The 22655-nt window shown below is 39.8% G+C and overlaps 1 protein-coding gene across 1 annotated transcript; it reads left to right on the top strand.

Moving 5' to 3' along the window:
• Positions 1-20999: 20999 nt before the first annotated feature.
• Positions 21000-22655, top strand: LOC134660221 (zinc finger protein OZF-like). Its single transcript, XM_063515945.1, has one exon. It carries the CDS (start codon positions 21045-21047, stop codon positions 22653-22655), a length of 1611 nt encoding a protein of 536 aa, XP_063372015.1. The 5' UTR covers positions 21000-21044.

Genomic DNA, 22655 nt, shown 5'->3' with positions numbered 1-22655 from the left:
AACCCAACCCAAAACCCAACCCAAAACCCAACCCAAAACCCAACCCAAAACCCAACCCAAAACCCAACCCAAAACCCAACCCAAAACCCAACCCAAAACCCAACCCAAAACCCAACCCAAAACCCAACCCAAAACCCAACCCAAAACCCAACCCAAAACCCAACCCAAAACCCAACCCAAAACCCAACCCAAAACCCAACCCAAAACCCAACCCAAAACCCAACCCAAAACCCAACCCAAAACCCAACCCAAAACCCAACCCAAAACCCAACCCAAAACCCAACCCAAAACCCAACCCAAAACCCAACCCAAAACCCAACCCAAAACCCAACCCAAAACCCAACCCAAAACCCAACCCAAAACCCAACCCAAAACCCAACCCAAAACCCAACCCAAAACCCAACCCAAAACCCAACCCAAAACCCAACCCAAAACCCAACCCAAAACCCAACCCAAAACCCAACCCAAAACCCAACCCAAAACCCAACCCAAAACCCAACCCAAAACCCAACCCAAAACCCAACCCAAAACCCAACCCAAAACCCAACCCAAAACCCAACCCAAAACCCAACCCAAAACCCAACCCAAAACCCAACCCAAAACCCAACCCAAAACCCAACCCAAAACCCAACCCAAAACCCAACCCAAAACCCAACCCAAAACCCAACCCAAAACCCAACCCAAAACCCAACCCAAAACCCAACCCAAAACCCAACCCAAAACCCAACCCAAAACCCAACCCAAAACCCAACCCAAAACCCAACCCAAAACCCAACCCAAAACCCAACCCAAAACCCAACCCAAAACCCAACCCAAAACCCAACCCAAAACCCAACCCAAAACCCAACCCAAAACCCAACCCAAAACCCAACCCAAAACCCAACCCAAAACCCAACCCAAAACCCAACCCAAAACCCAACCCAAAACCCAACCCAAAACCCAACCCAAAACCCAACCCAAAACCCAACCCAAAACCCAACCCAAAACCCAACCCAAAACCCAACCCAAACCCAAAAATCAGACCCAAAAATCAGACCCTGAGTCCTATCTTGTGTCAAAGATCTTGTTGAGACGAATTAAACGAGCCGAAAACACGAAGTGGTTTAGTTGCATGGTTGACTGGTACCGTTGACCACCTTCCAGCTCCATCATCAGACCCTCAGTTCTATCTTGTGTCAAAGATCTCGTTGAGAGGAATCAAACGAGCCCAAACACGAAGTGGTTTAGTTGCGTGGTTGACTGGTACCGGTGACCACCTTCTAGCTCCATCATCAGACCCTCAGTACTATCTTGTGTCAAATATCTTGTTGAGACAAATCAAACGAGCCCAAACACGAAGTGGTTTAGTTGCATGGTTGACTGGTACTGGTGACCACCTTCCAGCTCCATCATCAGACCCTCAGTACTATCTTGTGTCAAAGATCTTTTTGAGACCAATCAACCGAGCCCAAACACGAAGTGGTTTAGTTGCATGGTTGACTGGTACTGGTGCCAACCTTCCAGCTCCATCATCAGACCCTCAGTACTATCTTGTGTCAAATATCTTGTTGAGACAAATCAAACGAGCCCAAACACGAAGTGGTTTAGTTGCATGGTTGACTGGTACTGGTGACCACCTTTCAGCTCGATCATCAGACCCTCAGTACTATCTTGTGTCAAAGATCTTGTTGAGACGAATCAAACCAGCCCAAACACGAAGTGGTTTAGTTGCGTGGTTGACTGGTACCGGTGCCAACCTTCCAGCTCCATCATCAGACCCTCAGTACTATGTTGTGTCAAAGATCTTGTTGATACGAATCAAACGAGCCGAAACACGAAGTGGTTTAGTTGCATGGTTGACTGGTACCGTTGACCACCTTCCAGCTTCATCATCAGACCCTGAGTTCTATCTTGTGTCAAAGATCTCGTTGAGAGGAATCAAACGAGCCCAAACACGAAGTGGTTTAGTTGCGTGGTTGACTGGTACCGGTGACCACCTTCCAGCTCCATCATCAGACCCTGAGTCCTATCTTGTGTCAAAGATCTTGTTGAGACGAGTCAAACGAGCCGAAACACGAAGTGGTTTAGTTGCATGGTTGACTGGTACCGTTGACCACCTTCCAGCTCCATCATCAGACCCTGAGTTCTATCTTGTGTCAAAGATCTCGTTGAGAAGAATCAAACGAGCCCAAACACGAAGTGGTTTAGTTGCGTGGTTGACTGGTACCGGTGACCACCTTCTAGCTCCATCATCAGACCCTCAGTACTATCTTGTGTCAAATATCTTGTTGAGACAAATCAAACGAGCCCAAACACGAAGTGGTTTAGTTGCATGGTTGACTGGTACAGGTGACCACCTTTCAGCTCCATCATCAGACCCTCAGTACTATCTTGTGTCAAAGATCTTGTTGAGACGAATCAAACCAGCCCAAACACGAAGTGGTTTAGTTGCGTGGTTGACTGGTACCGGTGACCACCTTCCAGCTCCATCATCAGACCCTGAGTCCTATCTTGTGTCAAAGATCTTGTTGAGACGAGTCAAACGAGCCGAAACACGAAGTGGTTTAGTTGCATGGTTGACTGGTACCGTTGACCACCTTCCAGCTCCATCATCAGACCCTGAGTTCTATCTTGTGTCAAAGATCTCGTTGAGAAGAATCAAACGAGCCCAAACACGAAGTGGTTTAGTTGCGTGGTTGACTGGTACCGGTGACCACCTTCTAGCTCCATCATCAGACCCTCAGTACTATCTTGTGTCAAATATTTTGTTGAGACAAATCAAACGAGCCCAAACACGAAGTGGTTTAGTTGCATGGTTGACTGGTACTGGTGACCACCTTTCAGCTCCATCATCAGACCCTCAGTACTATCTTGTGTCAAAGATCTTGTTGAGACGAATCAAACCAGCCCAAACACGAAGTGGTTTAGTTGCGTGGTTGACTGGTACCGGTGACCACCTTCCAGCTCCATCATCAGACCCTGAGTTCTATCTTGTGTCAAAGATCTCGTTGAGAGGAATAAAACGAGCCCAAACACGAAGTGGTTTAGTTGCGTGGTTGACTGGTACCGGTGCCAACCTTCCAGCTCCATCATCAGACCCTCAGTACTATCTTGTGTCAAAGATCTTGTTGAGACAAATCAAACGAGCCGAAACACGAAGTGGTTTAGTTGCATGGTTGACTGGTACCGTTGACCACCTTTCAGCTTCATTATCAGACCCTGAGTTCTATCTTGTGTCAAAGATCTTGTTGAGACGAATCAAACGAGCCCAAACACGAAGTGGTTTAGTTGCGTGGTTGACTAGTACCGGTGACCACCTTCCAGCTCCATCATCAGACCCTGAGTCCTATCTTGTGTCAAAGATCTTGTTGAGACGAATCAAACGAGCCGAAACACGAAGTGGTTTAGTTGCATGGTTGACTGGTACCGTTGACCACCTTCCAGCTTCATTATCAGACCCTGAGTTCTATCTTGTGTCAAAGATCTCGTTGAGAGGAATCAAACGAGCCCAAACACGAAGTGGTTTAGTTGCGTGGTTGACTGGTACCGGTGACCACCTTCCAGCTACATCATCAGACCCTGAGTCCTATCTTGTGTCAAAGATCTTGTTGAGACGAATCAAACAAGCCGAAACACGAAGTGGTTTAGTTGCATGGTTGATTGGTACCGGTGACCACCTCCCAGCTCCATCATCAGACCTATATATTCTGATTCTGACATGTCATCAAAAGCATTTCTATTCAGCTATTTTTGGGTCAATTTCTGAACACGATTTTTTTTCTGTCCGTGATGAAAATCGCGGGTTAGCATCAGACAATACTTACCAATTTTTTTTTACATAAAGAAGTCACACTTTCACACCGAGTTCCATATGAATTCACTGATTAGTTGGTTTTTAGAGTACACATAAAAATACCTAAAGGCTCAAATTACTACTCCCGTGCCCTGTCCGGAATCTACTTTTGAGCATAATGAAAAATCCTACGAAAAATTCTACATTAGTATCACTAATTTAGTGTCAAATACTTAAACTAGATGATATTTACTATCACTGAGCACATATACTATTAACTTCATTGTGGTAAATAACTCGTGATCGATGTTTAAATTTTGTCCGAGCGCGCGAGTAAAATTTCGTCGGCAAAACTCAAAGGGCTCTGACAGCCGACGTTTGTATTTGAACCGCCTCGTGTCCCGCCTCACCTGTACTGGCAGTATTCGGCTGTCTCTCAAAGCAAGCGGATGTAAGTCAAGCCGCGGCGTGTTCGAGCAAATCGCGTAAGTATTTCGGAATCCGGGTGGGCGACAATTTTTTTCTAATTTCGATGCCCCTTATAAATTTTATTTTCCACATAGCTTTTCAATAGCAATTGTCATATTTAGGAGCCCTTTATGTATCTTTATGTAAGCGATAACATAACAGTTTGGTCAAACACGATTTAAATTTTTGGCGAATTTTTTTATTACGAATTCTAATTTCCGTGCCCTAATTCCCATAACAAATTTACCTAAAACAGCTGATTAAGTGGCACGGGAATTAGAAAGTATTACATATATTGTCAACAAATCTTTTATTGGGGGCACTGTAAGTTAATTGGCAATGTTTACGTCATATTATTATTACTTATATATATTGGCATTGAATATATATTATATGTAATAATAATACGACGTATATCTTTCTATTTTACATTTAAGGAAATCTTAAAGAATGCACAAAAATCTGTGAATACTTTTTTAGTATAAGTACTATAGTACTTACATACAGGATCGACCCGAATAACCCGGGCAATTTTAATACGTAAGGTAAGGAGGGGTAAGACGACACCGGGGTAAGACTATCACTTGTATGGAATCCTTGTACTGTTAGTCTTGCCCCACCTTACCTTATTCATTGATCATATTATAAATTTATAACATTAAAATATTATATAAACATAAAACTATTTCTGGAATTATTACATATTATAATACCTGTACCTAAGGTTACATGAAACAAAATGAATCACATTTGCAATGTTTTGTTTTTGTAAATTTGACAGCTGACAGCGTATGCCGTATAAAGTTTAAATATCTGGGAGACCGAGCTTTGCTTGGAAAACATATAGGTACCTACCTACCTAAAAACTCAAAAATGCGCGTTTTTCCAGAGATAACACCTACCTAGATAGATTTTTCACCCCAGAAAACCCTCATATATGATAAAATTTCATCGAAATCGTTAGAGCCGTTTCCGAGATCCCCGAAATATATACAAGAATTGCTCGTTTAATAGATTAGTTGTTATAAATTAGCTTTTCTAATACAAGAAAAATTAAATATATCCTATTCTTACTATATTATAAATGCGAAAGTATCTCTGTCTGTCTGTCTGTTATCTCGTCACGCTTAAAGCGCTGAACCAATATCATGTTGATGATATTTGGCATGGAGATAGTTTGAGGCCCGGGGAAGGACAAAGGATCTGGGGACACGGCAGTGCCGCCGCCAAGTCGAGCAAAACAAAGTGGCACGGTCAAAATAACATTTAATTTGAACATGTAATCTAAGAATTAATGCACTTTAAAATCCCTTAGTTTTGTCACTGACACAATCACTCACGATCATCATTATTCTAAGGTACTTCTAGCATACCCACAAGTTCCAAATTTGATACGTAATTAGGTTTAAGCTTTTTAAGCCAATAAAAATCTAATAATACTGCAATATTAGTCACGTTCTAAAGATCTAATAACTGCATAAATAAGTTTGTAATCCTATAGAAATATATGCGATAACAAATTTACCTTTTAGTTCTTACAATTAGTAGGGAAAGTAAAGGTACACTACGATGTACGATGTGAGTATGAATAAAGATGTATGTAGTTATGATATGTGTATACATAGTATCAGTATGGTATGGGTATGATTACCTGAAAAGAAGGACAGCCTACAAAAAGAGATGGGATCCTATCAAAAACATTACATGTAAAAAGATGCAAGTCTCGCAACGCAGTTCTTCTACTACAAAAAAAGTTTTGAGATGTAATGTGAAACCAAGTCGGTTATTTTAGACAATGCCAGGGGGGTATTAAAACCGTAATACTATTAGATACCTTATTAGGGTTCCGTAGCCAAATGGCAAAAATCGGAACCCTTATGGATTCGTCATGTCTGTCTGTCTGTGATAGTCTTACCCCGGTGATAGTCTTACCCCACCTTACCTCATATGTGGTTAAACAATTGTTTGTGTTATTAATTTATGAAGGCAGCATATTCGATTTCTTCAGATTAACTTACACAATAACTTCTTCTCTCTGTGCCCCTATTTATTTCTTAGTATCATTTCCTATACGGCCATAAAGCAGATCATACACCTTGTACCTATCTACATGCAGATACATAATGACACTTTTTAATGAATAGTTTTGTATGTAAGGCGGACATGTTTACGCAACTACTCAAAGTATTGTTTTGAAATATATATATTTTACTAAGAAAGAGAGATTAGTTGCCATTAAAATCAAGGAAACTATTAGTCAAATACGTAGTTTTTAGTGTATCATACTTTCGTAGATTTGTCGTCCGAAACTAAAATTAAAGTAGATAAATATGTTCGATGCCGCTTCAGTATGGTTGAAGTATATTATTGTAGATTAAAATATACATAAATAATAGTTTTAACTACCAAAATAAGCTAAGAAAACAATTCCTGTGCCATGTTCTAATTTCCGTGCTAGTAAAATCTAATTCCCATGGACACACTAATTCCCGTGCCCTGACCAAAATTTTAAATTGAAATAACTTTTATAGTTTTATGAATATTTTTACCCCATAAGAAAATTAATGTTTATTATATTTTTTATCAAATTATCAGCATATTTTTTTTTGTGTAATGTTGGTATTTCAAAATTCCATGGGAATTAGACAAAAATGCTCGTTTGGTGAAATTGACCCTTTTAGGGTTCCGTACCCAAAGGGTAAAAACGGGACCCTATTACTAAGACTCCGCTGTCCGTCCGTCCGTCTGTCACCAGGCTGTATCTCACGAACCGTGATAGCTAGACAGTTGAAATTTTCACAGATGATGTATTTCTGTTGCCGCTAAGCAACGTCGGGCGGGGTCAGTACTTGGATGGGTGACCGTTTTTTTGCTTGTTTTGCTCTATTTTTTGTTGATGATGCGGAACTCTCCGTGCGCGAGTCCGACTCGCACTTGGCCGGTTTTTTTTAATTTAGTACTTATAAAATATCAGATCATTTCAAATATCTTTAATGTTGTCCGGTAGTTACATACTATTACTGAATCGCGATTAGAAAGGGATTGAGATAGCTGTCAATCCATATTGATTTTGACGTAAGTGTATGGAAATCTGTTATTTCTAATCCCTTTCTGATCGCGGCATGATAATATCATACTATACTATAAAACCAAATACACAGTACTAGGATCAAAGTTTCTCAGTCGCCGTTTACACGCACTGTCACGCACACAGTATAGCATTTTACACGGCGCCTACCGCACACAATGATAAAAAAGCGGCCAAGTGCGAGTCGGACTCGCCCATGAAGGGTTCCGTATTTAGGCGATTTATGACGTATTAAAAAAAAACTACTTACTAGATCTCGTTCAAACCAATTTTCGGTGGAAGTTTACATGGTAATGTACATCATATATTTTTTTTAGTTTTATCATTCTCTTATTTTAGAAGTTACAGGGGGGGGGGGACACACATTTTACCACTTTGGAAGTGTCTCTCGCGCAAACTATTCAGTTTAGAAAAAAATGATATTAGAAACCTCAATATCATTTTTGAAGACCTATCCATAGATACCCCCGTATGGGTTTGATGAAAAAAAAATTTTTGAGTTTCAGTTCGAAGTATGGGGAACCCCAAAAATTTATTGTTTTTTTTTCTATTTTTATATGAAAATCTTAATGCGGTTCACAGAATACATCTACTTACCAAGTTTCAACAGTATAGTTCTTATAGTTTCGGAGAAAAGTGGCTGTGACATACGGACGGACAGACAGACGGACAGACAGACAGACAGACAGACAGACAGACAGACAGACAGACAGACAGACAGACAGACAGACAGACATGACGAATCTATAAGGGTTCCGTTTTTTGCCATTTGGCTACGGAACCCTAAAAAGTGGCAACAGTGACAGCTCGCTTAGGGTCCATCTTTACAAATATTATATCTATGAGTAAGGGCGAGAGACAGACATCTCTTTCTCACTCTCACTTATGGGTGTAACGCACCAAGGTCACGGTGCGGTGCGATAGTGTGTTACGACTTTTAATATCTCAAGTCTGTGTCTGTGGTACCTGTCAAATGATGGATGTGTATAAAACTATGAAATGAGGTTACCGTTAGCGATTAGCGATGCGTTGGTTCGCGCACGGCACGGTTAACGTGTTAATTAACCACTTCTTAGTAGTTTGTGTAATTAACACGAAGGAAAGCCCTAAAAGCACTTCACAATTTTCATTTTGTTTTATTTACTTTAGATACTACTAGTTCTTTGCGTTAGTTTACATTCCCCTTTCCCATTGTGAGAGTTTGTGAGACAAAGGGCTACTTGTAGGGATCGGCCAGTAGGTACAACGTAGCTTGGCGGTTGCCATGATGGAGGTGATGCGTGCGTGTCAGTGCTGCCTGCGGTGTCCCCCGGACAAGGACCTGACCACGCCGTACACACATCTCGGCAACACAGAGATTTACGCCGACATGATCAAACAGTGCTTTGACATAAATGTAAGTAGGACATTCTTGTAGCAAAACATACACAAACTTAACATTTTGATAAGTTAAAGACGGATGATATTGTTAGTAACAGTGTTAGGGCCAGGGGGCGCCATAAGCCTTCAGTAAGAAGTGCATATACTTGGAAAAATTCGACCTATGCCGCTGTGGCCCGGCGGCCGAATGGCACAGGCACCTGCCGCAATGGCAGAGGACGCTGGTTCGATTCCAGCCTGGGGCACTGGAGGCCTTGGTCACTTTTTCTTAGTATATGACATTTATTTCAGTGTTAGGACAGCTTGATCTTTCATTTAATACTAGCAAATGTGTGTGATTGATTAAGTATTTAACATGCAGCTGGTGGTGGGCGGCTCGGGCTTGTGTGGCATCTGCTCTATGTGCGTGGGCCGCCTGCGAGACGCGAGCGACTTCAAGCTGCAAGTGCAGCGCAGCCAGGCAGAGCTGCAGGCGCGCACACTGGGTGCAAGTGGTGTTAAAGGTAGAGAACAACTAGTGAATTTTAGTCACATCGTTTGATTTCTGTACATAAAGCTTTTAAGTCACAATGGTACAATGACACTTGGATCCGCAATTGTAGATGGTTGAACCATACACACTCCTACTATGTGTTTACTGTCCAATATCTTGCGGGATAGTGTTATTACATTTCTTAGTAATGGCTTTTATGAGCATAAATTTAATAGTGAGATTATGTGACATGTGTTTGTTTGCTCTCGAGGAAGAATGTGCAGTGGAGCCCGAGAATCCAGAAATGGATAATAATAATCATGATTATGGTTAGCTGTTGCAACTTCAAAACGTCTGATGTTTCATTTAGCCAAATTTGAATATGTTTGTTTCTTTAATTTTAGAGTCATCTAACCTAACCTAATGACTTGTACAGGATGCCTTTTTTATACGTATGTATGTATAAACTCTTAAGAACTACTTTACTTACTCTTTGTTATAAGTCTAGAAAAATTCATTTGTTCAGAAAAAAACCCACTCGTTCAAATTAAAATTTGGCAAACGAAACATCAGGCAAACCTACTTTGCAGTTCCAATATCGTCACCCTAGTTCAAAATCGTACTAATTACGGCGAAAATATGTTGCAATTAGTACCATAGCATAGTGTGCAAACAAAAGGTCTATTTTACGACCAAATTTTCCGCCTAATTTGTGAACTAGAGGGTGACAATATGATACCCATTTTGGATTTCACTGGCCTATAAATCCCGGTCTTTTGATAGGCTTGCGTGGGAATATAGATCCAACACATAGAGGCCCTTTGGAGAGCTATAATGTCATGTAGAACAGATAATGTCATTGTGAAGTATTAGAATTATTGACATTGACATTATGGGCCGACACCACGTCATCTGGCAGTTTGTCCAAACCCACACTCTCGCTACTTTATAGTTGCCAATGGGAATTTGGTTCACAGTAATGGTTACTATGTTTGTAGCTTATGGCTAAAGTAATGTGTTGGTTATAATGTTGTATGTTTGCTTCAGGCGAAGAGCCCCTGGTGAAGCCGGAGAGGCCGGATGAAGATGGCGTACCGGGTGAGATGCTGCGTAAGTGCCAGGCTTAGAGGGGAGGGGGGGTGACTAGACCAGCTGCGGGCTCAGATTATATTTGAACCATCTGCATAAATAATGTAAATATTGGACTAAACACCCAGTGAAGTAACTTAAAATGTATTGATATTAGGATAACATACACAACCTTCTGTAATAGTATATATAGATTGGTAACGAAAGAATGAAATGGTGCCTTTCACCCGAGTTGAACATTCTATTTTTCATTGCGAATACAAGTAAAATAAAATGTGTATTTAAAAACTTGCACTTGGCCGGTTTTTGTTTTTACAAATTTATAGTTTTCAGATTTTTCCCTGTACTTGTAGTGTAAGACGATATTACTCGCCAAATTTCATAGTTCTAGGTGAACGGGAAGTACCCATTGAAGTATAATGTACTACGTACATAGAACAGACGGCACGAACAAAATCAAGGTAGCAAGCGCGGTAGTGCGGGGCGCGGGGAGGGCGGCTAACTAGACATACGATGTCACCGTCGCAGACGCGGCACTTGTTTATATTCTGCCTAAATAATTAGGTACCTACGGGAACGTGGATGATACATTTTTTAATATTAAGATTATCAAGTTATATGAATATTGTCTGTTTATTTTTAGTTTATAAAAATAAATGGTCAATTTTAATTAGGTAAGTGTAGTATTTATTACACTTACCTCTGAGGTATGTACAGTCGCCATCAGATATATCAGAGCGGCCAGGGTGCTCACGAACATCTGAGCAGGCCTCTATTGTCATGGCGTTAGAGTGCATGTTCAGATATTTTTGGGCACCGTGGCCGCTCTGATACAACTGATGGCGGCTGTACATATATTAACTGGTTCAGGGGGTCATGGAAAGCTTTTTGCTTTTATAAAAAAAATTGCCGTATAGTTTTGTAGTAATATTATTTTTATTTAATTACCCTTAAACAATATAAGTTTTGTTAACTTTTGCATAAAATAAGACAAATTATCACTTTCAAAATTCAAAGATAGTTTTTCATAGTTTACCTTTTTTCATCCATTAACTGTCAGTTCTTTTCTAAATAATGTGTACAAATATTATATTCCGCTTTAAAAAGAAACATCACCTTTTACTATAGCTGGTCAAGCAGATCTTGTCAGTAGAAAAAGGCGGCAAATTTGAAAAATGTAGGCGCGAAGGGATATCGTCCCATACAAAATTTGAATTTCGCGCCTTTTTTTACTGACAAGATTTCCTTGACCAGCTACATCCACACAATGTACACAATGTCACGTCTCTTAATTTTTAGTCTATGACAAATGACGCAACATGGCGTCCACTAAACATTTTGTTCAAATTAAGATTTAAAATGATTATAGAGTTACTTACCGATGGAAAGTTACTCCTTTGCACTTCGACGTATTGCTTGAATTATTAGTGATTGCGCAGCACACACGAGAGCATATTTACCGAGTTTTTACACTGTTTCGTTTTAAAACAAATACGACTGCGTCGCTTTAGAATTCGCAAGCGACTGAGTGGCGTGCGGCCGGCCGGCCGCAGTTGAACGGAACACAGTAGTGATGGGCGATGTCTCCTCTATACGTTAGTAATAATAGCTCAATGGAAGTACCCTATCAATTTTGATTCCCTTGAGAGTGTCGAAATATACATTTTTTGGGGCATAAATCGGAAAAACACTACAAATACGGGGAAAATTTTTAAAACTAAAATTTGTAAGAAATAAGGAAGATAAATAAAATTATAAATTTGTACGGAACCCTCGGTGGGCGAGCCCGACTCGAACCTGGCTGGTTTTCTTCTATTGTGTCGAAAATAAATTCGAGCTTCACTATATCACTGGCAGCGTTGGCACACTGAACGAGATCTGGTACACCAGGGGGCCGATTATTGAATTTCGACTTCTCGATTCCGTTACACTATTTTCACTACTAGGTATTTAAATACTACTAAAATAATATAATAGAATACTATCTAGGAATAGAAGTAGGTAGGACCCGGAGCGTGGAGAGGATGCAAGGTTGATACAAACCCACGAATAGTGTATTATGTTTGTTTCAGATGAGGAGCTCCTGATCAAGCCGGAGCTGGCGGGCGGTGATGATGATGGCACAAGTGATGATGATGGCACAAGTGATGATGATGGCACAAGTGATGAGATGTCGCGTAAGTACCAACTCGAATAGGAAACACAAACTGTAGCATTGGGAAGGAAGGGCGAACCAATCTACCAATAAACTGGGACTAAAGATTAATATCATAGATTTAAGAATACTATTTTCGAAATAAAATATGCGTATAATAACGTGTGTTAATTTGTGTACATATATTGTACTCCGGGCTATCGGTAGATTGTGATGAGACTTTGTTTCATGCGAGAATTTTAAAATCCTTTGTTCAGAAAGTGGTACCTAACAACTTAAGTACCTACCTATACCTAAACTATACTCATGGGATACTCAGCCTGTGGTCCGCTTGGAAACTAATCCAAACAAATTGGCGTGTGCACTAGTTTTTATGAAAACTACTGCCATTTGACCTTCCAATCATAGAGAAATATAAGTAAAGAAAGAGTGATAACTCCATACATCAGTTTTCTTACCACAACGCGAGTTATTTCGTAGTCGACATCTAACGTCAAGTGTGGAACTATCAGTACCGCTACTTGACACCAGATGTCCCAAGTTTCGCTACTGACGATAAATGTATTGCTAAAATAATTTACTACTAATATTATAAGCGGGAGGAGTTGAAAATAGAGTACCGGTGCGTCCGTTTATAATATTGGCTGAAAATTGTTGAGCATTAGAATTTTACTTTGCGACATCTATTGTCAACAGCAGAACCGATAACGTCCGCTACTTGACGTTAGATGTCGATTACGAAATAGTTCGCGTCGTGATAAGGAAACCGATGTATGGATTTACCACTCTTTCTTTACTTATATTTCTCTATGTTCCAATGTATAGGGGAAGGGAAACTAGGCCTTGTTGGGAGTAGTCCGGTTTCCTCACGATGATTCCTTCACCGTGTGTTGCATAAAAAACCGGTCATGTGCGAGTCGGACTCGCGCACGGAGGGTTCCGCACCATCAACAAAAAATAGAGCAAAACAAGCAAAAAACGGTCACCCATCCAAGTACTGACCCCGCCCGACGTTGCTTAACTTCGGTCAAAAATCACGTTTGTTGTATGGGAGCCCCACTTAAATCTTTATTTTATTCTGTTTTTAGTATTTGTTGTTATAGCGGCAACAGAAATACATCATCTGTGAAAATTTCAACTGTCTAGCTATCACGGTTCGTGAGATACAGCCTGGTGACAGACGGACGGACGGACGGACGGACAGCGTAGTCTTAGTAATAGGGTCCCGTTTTTACCCTTTGGGTACGGAACCCTAAAAACATTGATTCATGAATACACCAAATTCTATCGCGGTAGTCCGACCTACTATTCAATTTTAAATAAGTACACGTGTAATAGAGCCAGCGTGAAGTAGAGTCGTTGTTGTAGCGGAGGAGCGGGCGGTCAGGGCGCAGGTGTGGGACGCGGCGAGTGACGAGCACTGCGTGTCGCGGCTGCCGGTGCCGGGTGAGTACTGCGACACTACGATCTATTGACCTGATGACTAGTTTTGAAATCCCTTTTAATATTGCCGGTCGGTACACTTGTATCGGTTCCAAAAAACACAATATTTCAGCTATACTCATAAGTTTTTAACATAAATACTTTTTTTTTCTAGCTAGTTTAAACCTCGCGTCCATTTGTGACGTCACGCTTTAGTTGGTGGGCCATTCTTTATAATCATATTAAGGTGACGGTAGAGGTGGGTAAATTTTCAGATTCTGTCAATTTACCCCATTTCACACACAAGCGCACTTCACGCACACTACCTCACTTTACTGGGACAGGTCACTGACCCATCAAGTTTTTTTTTAAGATTGCGTTTTGAGTTTAGTGGCCTCCTTTTAGGAAAAGCGTTCCATTGAAAGAAGAAAGAGAAACAATACATTTAATCTTGCTTTCCTTGTCTGTTCATGTCACACGTGACGTATTTAAATTCTAATAATTCATTTGGTTGTTGACAATTTTCTACATTATGGCTTTGTCGAGATACGCGTTTTCTAAAGTTAAACCGAATAAAACCAGATGTCATTAAGTCATATGTAAAATTTTATTTACTACTCTATACGACTTTTCATAAGGCTCAAAATCAATTAAATGAGAATTTAAATAAATAAAGTTCCGGCAGGGTGCAAAATTTAATTAAGGCGGACAAAATAAAATTTGAAAATATATGGAAACAGTGTTGGCTAATGTACCCCTAATATCTTTACCGATTTACTTTTATGTGGTATATTCGCCTTTTGTTTCACTATTAAATTAATACAATTAAAATAAAAAATATTATACCGGTATTCCACCGGTATTATTTCAGTGCTGAAGCGATTATCTTCGATCGTAGCCTTGATAATGTAGGTGTTGATAGTTACTTACGGCGGTAGGAGCGGCAATGAACCCCGTGCAGAGTAGAACGTGAGGTGCGTTGGGATAAGTGCATATATCTACTTATAATTCTTTGGCTGGTTGGTAACCCTCTATATTTTATTTTTTGTTTTACTGTTATTAGGTTAAGGGAGTTTTAGGGAGTGAAAAAGAAATGATTTTCGTTTTATGCGCTCGCGTGATTGCCGATGGATTATAATTAGACAAAAGAACTTGTTTTCCACGCATCGAATGTAGATCCGTATGACACTTCCTCCAAGTCTTCTCCAATAATGTTTATACCGTATTTTAATTACCTAACTTAAATGTTACATTTCTAAATATTTTTTTTGTGCTATACATACTTCAAAAAAATCGCTGGAGGCCTAGCGGTAAAAGCGTGCGAATTGCAATTCCGGCTCGTACCAATGAGTTTTACGGAACTTATGTACGAAATATCATTTGATATTTACCAGTCGCTTTTCGGTGAAGGAAAACATCGTGAGAAAACCGGACTAATCCCAATAAGAGCCTAGTTTACCCCCTATGGGTTGGAAGGTCAGATGGCAGTCGCTTTCATAAAAATTAGTGCCCACGCCAATTTATGGGATTAATTGCCAAGCGGACCCCAGGCTCCCATGAGCCGTGTCAAAATGCCGGGACAACGCGAGGAAGATGATGATGATGTGACACATACTTCCAAAAAAATCTACAAATATTTTACGTGACAACTGCTTATAAGTAAATATTATGTAGGTACACTTATAAAGTATAAAGTAGAAAATATCTTATAGGTACATAATATAAAAACCGAGCATGTACGAGTAGGATTCACTATGGGTTCCACAGTTACACATTTTTATTGCATATTTTTTGTTTAAGACCAACTCACCTATTATAGGACATAGGTCTTCCATTAATCTTTTGGCGTTGAACTATTTTTTGTATATGTATTTATGTAATACAATTCTGAGTTAGGTTATGGTACATTTTTGCTCACCTACTTATAATTATGTCTGATATGTCACATGTAGGGTTTGCAATCCGGATCCGAAATGTATGAAATTATCCGGATCTGGATCCGGATCCGCGGATATTCCCATACATTTCGGATCCGTCGTGCAAACCCTAGTCACATGATACCAAAAATCGCCGCAAAGTTAAAAGTTCATTTATTTACGTTACTCATCTTCGGATCACCGAGTTACTACTTCCTTACTTGACATATGTGTACTAAATTACAATTGAACTAGTCCAGTAGTTACGGTGAAAATTGGCTTTAACAAAATGGCAGACACACGAGTGATCTTATAAGGGAGATTATTTTCCTTGAGTGAATGGTATGCATTTACCCCAATGCACCTCACGTTCCACGCGGCGCGGCGTAATCTGGCCCCTATTTCACCACGGTGACAGGTACGACAAAAACATCACTGTTATTGACGCCATAGGCATCCATGGACTACAGTTACCGCTAACACTGATTTAAACTTTCACGATTTTTACACATTATTAAATTGTACAACGGAACCGCAAAACGTTCAAGCGGATAAACAAGACCAAGTGCGGGTAGTTCGAAAAACTCGCGCGGTTAGAAGATGCTGATGTCAACTTAAGCCAGTCTTCTCCGAGACCACGGGGACAACGCCGTCCTCGAAACGTCGGAGGTAAATCTTAAAACTTAGATACGCGATTAAGTCCCGTTGTACAATTTAATAATACAGTTACCGCTTACCATCGGGTGGGCCGTATTCGTGTTTGCCACCGTCATTGTACCTATTATTTAAAAAAAACTTTATTATATCGGATAAAACAGACATTTCTCTCGCGAAAAAATCTTGTGACAATTGTCACAGATTTTTCACAGAAGAATTTTCGGTAAGTCTTGACAGGAAATGAGTTCTGTGTCGCAATTTCGATACAGTTGCCGTGTTTCTTGTGACAATTGTCATTAGCTTCGCAAAATAAGAATTTTTTAGTGGCAATATAATGGAGTTTATTTATTTATTAAAATGTTGGTGGCAAACAAGCACATCGCCCGTCCGATGGTAAGCGGTTACCGTAGCCTATGGAAGCCTGTGACGTCAGCAACAGTGATGTCGACAACTGTCGCACCTGTCACCGTGGTCGTGGTGAAATAGGGGCCAGTAAGTACCTAATAATCGCAGTGGTCTTAAGTGTCACAGACCCTACTGGCGCTTAAGTCCTTTATGACAATTTCTGCCTATTTTAAATTGTTCAAAAAAAAAAGAAACCGAATAATTATATCGGACTACCGAATTTTCACGAGAATCAGTTGAGAAATGTGATATGCAAAGGAGAAGAATTCGGACATACGAAAGCATTTTTGCCCAAGTTGAAACGGAGACCTTCGCCAACGCTCGGTCAATGATGGTTTAGGTACAGCTAGCTGCAGAGAAAAGGTACCACCCCTGCATACAATTATCTATCTGGTCGTACCTTTTCTCTGCAGCTGACTGTACACCTATAAAAATGGTTGTCCCTGCTGTAATTTTATACCGGTACCGTACTTTGTATTTCAACCGGTATAGTTTTACCTTCAAAACGAACCGGTATTGATAAATAATAACGGTACCATACCGCTTATACCGTAAAGAAAGCATGATGCAGTCTCTGCTTTGCACAATTATTGTGTGGACAAAATTCTTATAATCACCGAAACATACATACCTACGCACATAATGTCATTGAAATAAAACATTGTTATTTTATAGTAAATTTATATAATACTCGATATATACACATAACAATAACCAGACCGCAGCGGTATTAGCCTGTAAGCTTCATCTCTTGTCTCCAAATCCGCAAAAACTAGTTAGTACTAAATGCTGGTCTTGCTGTTATTTTATTCTTGAAGATTATGGCTTGTTTCTTGATTATTGAGAACAGCACGTAATCGCATACATATAGACGGAACGAATGGCAACAAAGTAGGTGTAGACACTAAGACTTTCAGGTATTAAACGAATTACGCTTCGTATTAATAGGTAAGTAATATTTAAATGAATATATAATATTTTCTAACGTAAATACAAGATTACAATTGACATCAAATGTCATTGACGTACAGAAGTCATATACTTTTTTTTAATGACGCAAAATTGATACCAGCATAATGAAAATCAATCCCAATCAGTAAAACGAGTCTTTAAACTTTTTTCATTTTAAGCGGGTCTTGAAGGAACAAGTTACTTAAATTCAATTGTAATCGTATTGTTTTAGGATAGTTTACTACTGTTTTCGATCGTTACGACCTGTAAATAACAACAAATCAAATTTTAAATAAATTTATTTACCCTATTTTTTGAAATACAATTTATCTACTGGTATACATTTTCGTATGCGTATATGATGAAATGTCTAAATAATGTCAAAAACGAGCTACGACGATGTACACGTCTGCTTCGATCCAAGGCCAGCGGCCATCTGACTCGAAGAAGAATTTTGAGTGATGTCGTCAATGTATGGAAATTGTACGAAAGTTTACATTTGGGATTGAATTTCTGTGTTGTATTTGTGAGTAAAAATATAAGTAGATAATAATTTGCTAGTTTAGTTATCTAGCTTTCAAAATCACACAACAACTCAATTACTGTTAAAGGCAAAACTGTAATGCGTGTTGCTCAAACGGAACTCCATATTTTGATTTTTGGATACTTTTAGTGTCGATTTGTAGAGAATTACAGCAAATAAAAAATATTATGCCGTGAAGAGCCGGTACACGGCTTCTTCGTGAACAAATTTACGTATAATTTAATGCAGTTATTAAACATTTCTTGAACAAATTGATTGTACAAAGTGAGCTCTAAATCGAAAACGTCATATACCGTCCCCTTAACATATATGTTTCTTTAAACACACCGACCGACCGGTCTGGCCTAGTGGGTAGTGACCCTGCCTGTGAAGCCGCGGTCCTGGGTTCGAATCCCAGTAAGGGCATTTGTTTGTGTGATGAGCAATGATCGGAATAGGTAGTGCCATTTGGGGTGAATGACCTCAAACATTGTACTTAACATGGATAAGACTCGGGATTCCAAGACTCTTATTTTTTCACGAAAATATTTCTTGGCATGTCTTTAATAGGCTACATGACTAATTTTCATTTATGGTATCAATCGATCGGATTTATTTTAGGATCAAATGTCTATATGGTACCCATTGCATTAAAGCAACACAAAAGTCAGAAATTATAGTCAAAGTCCGACAGTCGCACTTCACTCGCGAAACGGCCCTCACAAAACGATAAGTGAACGTGACGTCAAGGTCATTGAGATCCCATCTTGAAGTATGGGCAAAACAAGAAAATTGCGTTTTTGTCCGTGAAATATAGCGTTTATATGTATATAGTTGCTATACAATATTTTTTGGATAAAATGTAAGGAATCGACACTTACTTTTATCGTTTTTGGAAGTTAAAAAAAACTTAAATTTCGAAACTTTCAGGTCCTGTATTTTTGTAACATTTCCGTATTTTATTTTAATATCCACATTATTATTTTAAATTGCTCATTTGCTATCTATATTTTGTTATAAAATTCAACATGTGTCATCATCCCTATTGAAGTAGGTAATATTTTAAACCCGGGGTGAAAAGGTATATCCATACTAAGCTTACGCACCGAAGTCCCGTGAAATGGCACTACCAATTCCGATCACTGGTGATGAGCACAGATATTTGTTCCTGAGTCATGGTTGTTTTCTATGTATTTAAGTATTTGTATATTATATATATCGTTGTCTGAGTACCCACAACACAAGCTTTCTTGAGCTTACCGTGGGGCTTAGTCAATTTGTGTAATAATGTCCTATAATATTTATTTATTTATTTAAAACCATTATTTCCTATGTATCACCCATACTCGTGACATAAACCACAATCCTTCATAAGTCGGCCTAGCCCTAAGCTAAGCAAAGCTAAACTACGTAACTTTGGTATGCTTTGTCAAGGAGCTTTGGGCAGCATTGATTAGTGTATTATTAAGTTCATTTTAAGAATAACCATATTTGGACAGCAACATACGAAAGGTTAAATCCTGGTTAAATCGATAAACAGTACACACATACTGTAGAGTAGAACTTGTATAGCTATCCGCTACATGACCGGATATTTTGCATTATTACATTTATTATCTAGCACGATAAATTTCCTTTGTGGCACTGTTGAGACCACACGTGTGAGCCAACTTTGATGACGCTTACTTCAATCGATTTGTCTTGATTGGCGAGTCACTCGTTACTCTCGTTAGACACACACAGGACAGTAAAGTGAGAAATATCTTCGCCTTCCGCCGACAATTACATGTGATCGGAGACATTCTTATTTACTGGCCGTGTGTGTACTATTTTTCTGCTCTACGGAGTCGGAAAGCGGCAACTTTGTATAGCGCGCTTTCCGGCCGGAGGGCAGAAATAGTAAGTACATTACTGCAGACGCCGGGAAAGAAGGGCTTGCCGGGTGAGTAGGTATAGCCGGCCGACCGTAGGGAGGCCGGATAGTGATACGAAGCCGGCAAGACCTTTCACGGCTAGGCATGTATAGTGCTTTTCTCAAACATGCAATGAAATAAAAAAATACACCACTCAAAAAAAAAAACAAATTTATAATCTTTATAATAAAAATCTAACTTCACAACAAAAGTTTTTTAATTTTCCTTCCAATCCCGCCATAATTGTTTTTTTTTTTACGGAAGTCGTCCGTATTTTGCGTGTGTTCGAATAGACCTTATTAGGGCCATTATACACAATCTGATAATAAGAATCTCAACTTCAATAAATAAAATAAATGCAGATGATTTTAAATATTGTCTATGGTCTCTGATGACTTATGTATAGACAAAATTTTAAATTTATTCATCAACACATTGAATCATACAGATTCGTATTCTTAATATCAGTACGTTCGTGTATAACAGGCGTTAACACGGATATTTTGGTCCGATAACCATTCGTTCACTAAAAATGTAAAAAAAAAAATTCGGCTGTTTAGCCTGTTCATGGACACAGACCCCAGATTTACATTAGAATAAAAAAAAAATTACTTCCCGGCCTAGGCCTTCAATTTCGTATGAAATTCCTTTACAGTTCTCTGGAGTTGCTCCGCCCTAAACGTGATACTTCGAAGCCTGATATAACGCCCGGAGCGACGACATTTCATTGCATGTTTGAGAAAAAGTAATTACGAGTATAAGCGGTATAACCCGTTTAAATTGTTTTGTCAATTTGTTTTTCAGCGTGTTCGGAGGGCAGCGCCGCCCGCGCCATGGAACAGCTCGCGATGGGTTGTTCCGTGGTGCTCGAGCGCCTCCGTGACGACGCGACTGTTCACAGTGGAGGCAAACCATATGGCTGCGGACACTGTGACGAACATTTTATAAATAAGTTTATTTTAAGAAAACACATACATGATACTCACTTATCGTCTGGATCCAAGAAATTTACTTGTGATTTTTGTAGTTTTACATTTCGAACTAAATTGCTTGTATTTGAGCATGAAAAAAAGGAACACGGTGTTACAAATTTCATGTGTGCTGAATGTGAGTATTCAACAAGTTCCAAGAAGAGTTTGCGGATCCATATAAAGAGTCACTCTGCGGAGAATCTATTTAATAGTCAGTATAAAAGTGAAATACACAAACACCAAAAAATTGGGGAAAAGCCTCTTAAGTGTACGAAGCGTGGTCTCAAATGCAGTGTTAAATCAAACCTGCGACGTCACCAGAAGACGCACACCAGAAGACACCAAAAGCCGTACACATGTTGTCATTGTGGTTACAAGTGCCGTGATAGCTCATACTTAAAAATACACCAGATGATACATACTGGGGCGAAGCCGTTTCAGTGTAGCTACTGCGACTACAGCTGCAGGCAGAAAGGACACTTGCTATCACACCAGAGGACACACACCGGGGAGAAGCCTTTTCAGTGTAGTAACTGCGATTACAAATGCAGTCGAAAATCAGACCTAAAAAAACACATTATGATACACACTGGGACGAAGCCATTTCAATGTAGCAACTGCGACTACGCGTGCATGCAGAAACGAAACTTGGTAATACACCAGATGAAACACACCGGGGAGAAGCCATTTCGATGTAGCCACTGCGAATACAGGTTCAGCACGAAAAGAATCTTGCTAAGCCATCAGAGGACACACACCGGGGAGAAGCTTTTTCAGTGTAGCCACTGTGATTACAAATGCCGTAACAAATCAGACCTGAAGATACACATGATGATACACACTGGGACGAAGCCATTTCAATGTAGCAACTGCAACTTCAGGTGCAGGAAGAAAGGAAACTTGCTAAGACATCAGAGGACACACACCGGGGAGAAGCCTTTTCAGTGTAGCTACTGCGACTACAGGTTCAGGCAGAAAGTACACTTGCTAGTTCACCAGAGGACACACACCGGGGAGAAGCCTTTTCAGTGTAGGCACTGCGATTACAAATGCAGTCGAAAATCACACCTAAAAAAACACATTATGATACACACTGGGACGAAGCCATTTCAATGTAGCAATTGCGACTACACGTGCATGCAGAAACGAAACTTGCTATCACACCAGAGGACACACACCGGGGAGAAGCCTTTTCAGTGTAGTAACTGCGATTACAAATGCAGGCGAAAATATGAACTGAAAATACACATAATGACACACACTGGGGCGAAGCCATTTCAATGTAGCATCTGCGACTACAGTTGCACGCAGAAAAGATACTTGCTAGTTCACCAGAGGACACACACCGGAGAGAAGCCTTTTCAGTGTAGCCACTGTGATTACAAATTCAGTCTAAAATCAAGCCTAAAAAGGCACATGATGATACACACTGGGACGAAGCCATCCCAAGTAGCACAAAGCTGCATTATATAA

This window comes from Cydia amplana, chromosome 26 (assembly GCF_948474715.1).
Source record: "Cydia amplana chromosome 26, ilCydAmpl1.1, whole genome shotgun sequence".
Classification (NCBI taxonomy): domain Eukaryota; kingdom Metazoa; phylum Arthropoda; class Insecta; order Lepidoptera; family Tortricidae; genus Cydia; species Cydia amplana.
The sequence above is the reverse complement of the archived record's forward strand: the minus strand, read 5'-3'. Positions and strand labels throughout refer to the sequence as shown.

Bases quoted from the DNA above. Each gene is read 5' to 3' on its own strand.
- LOC134660221 (XM_063515945.1), top strand. From the start codon at position 21,045: ATGGAACAGCTCGCGATGGGTTGTTCCGTGGTGCTCGAGCGCCTCCGT.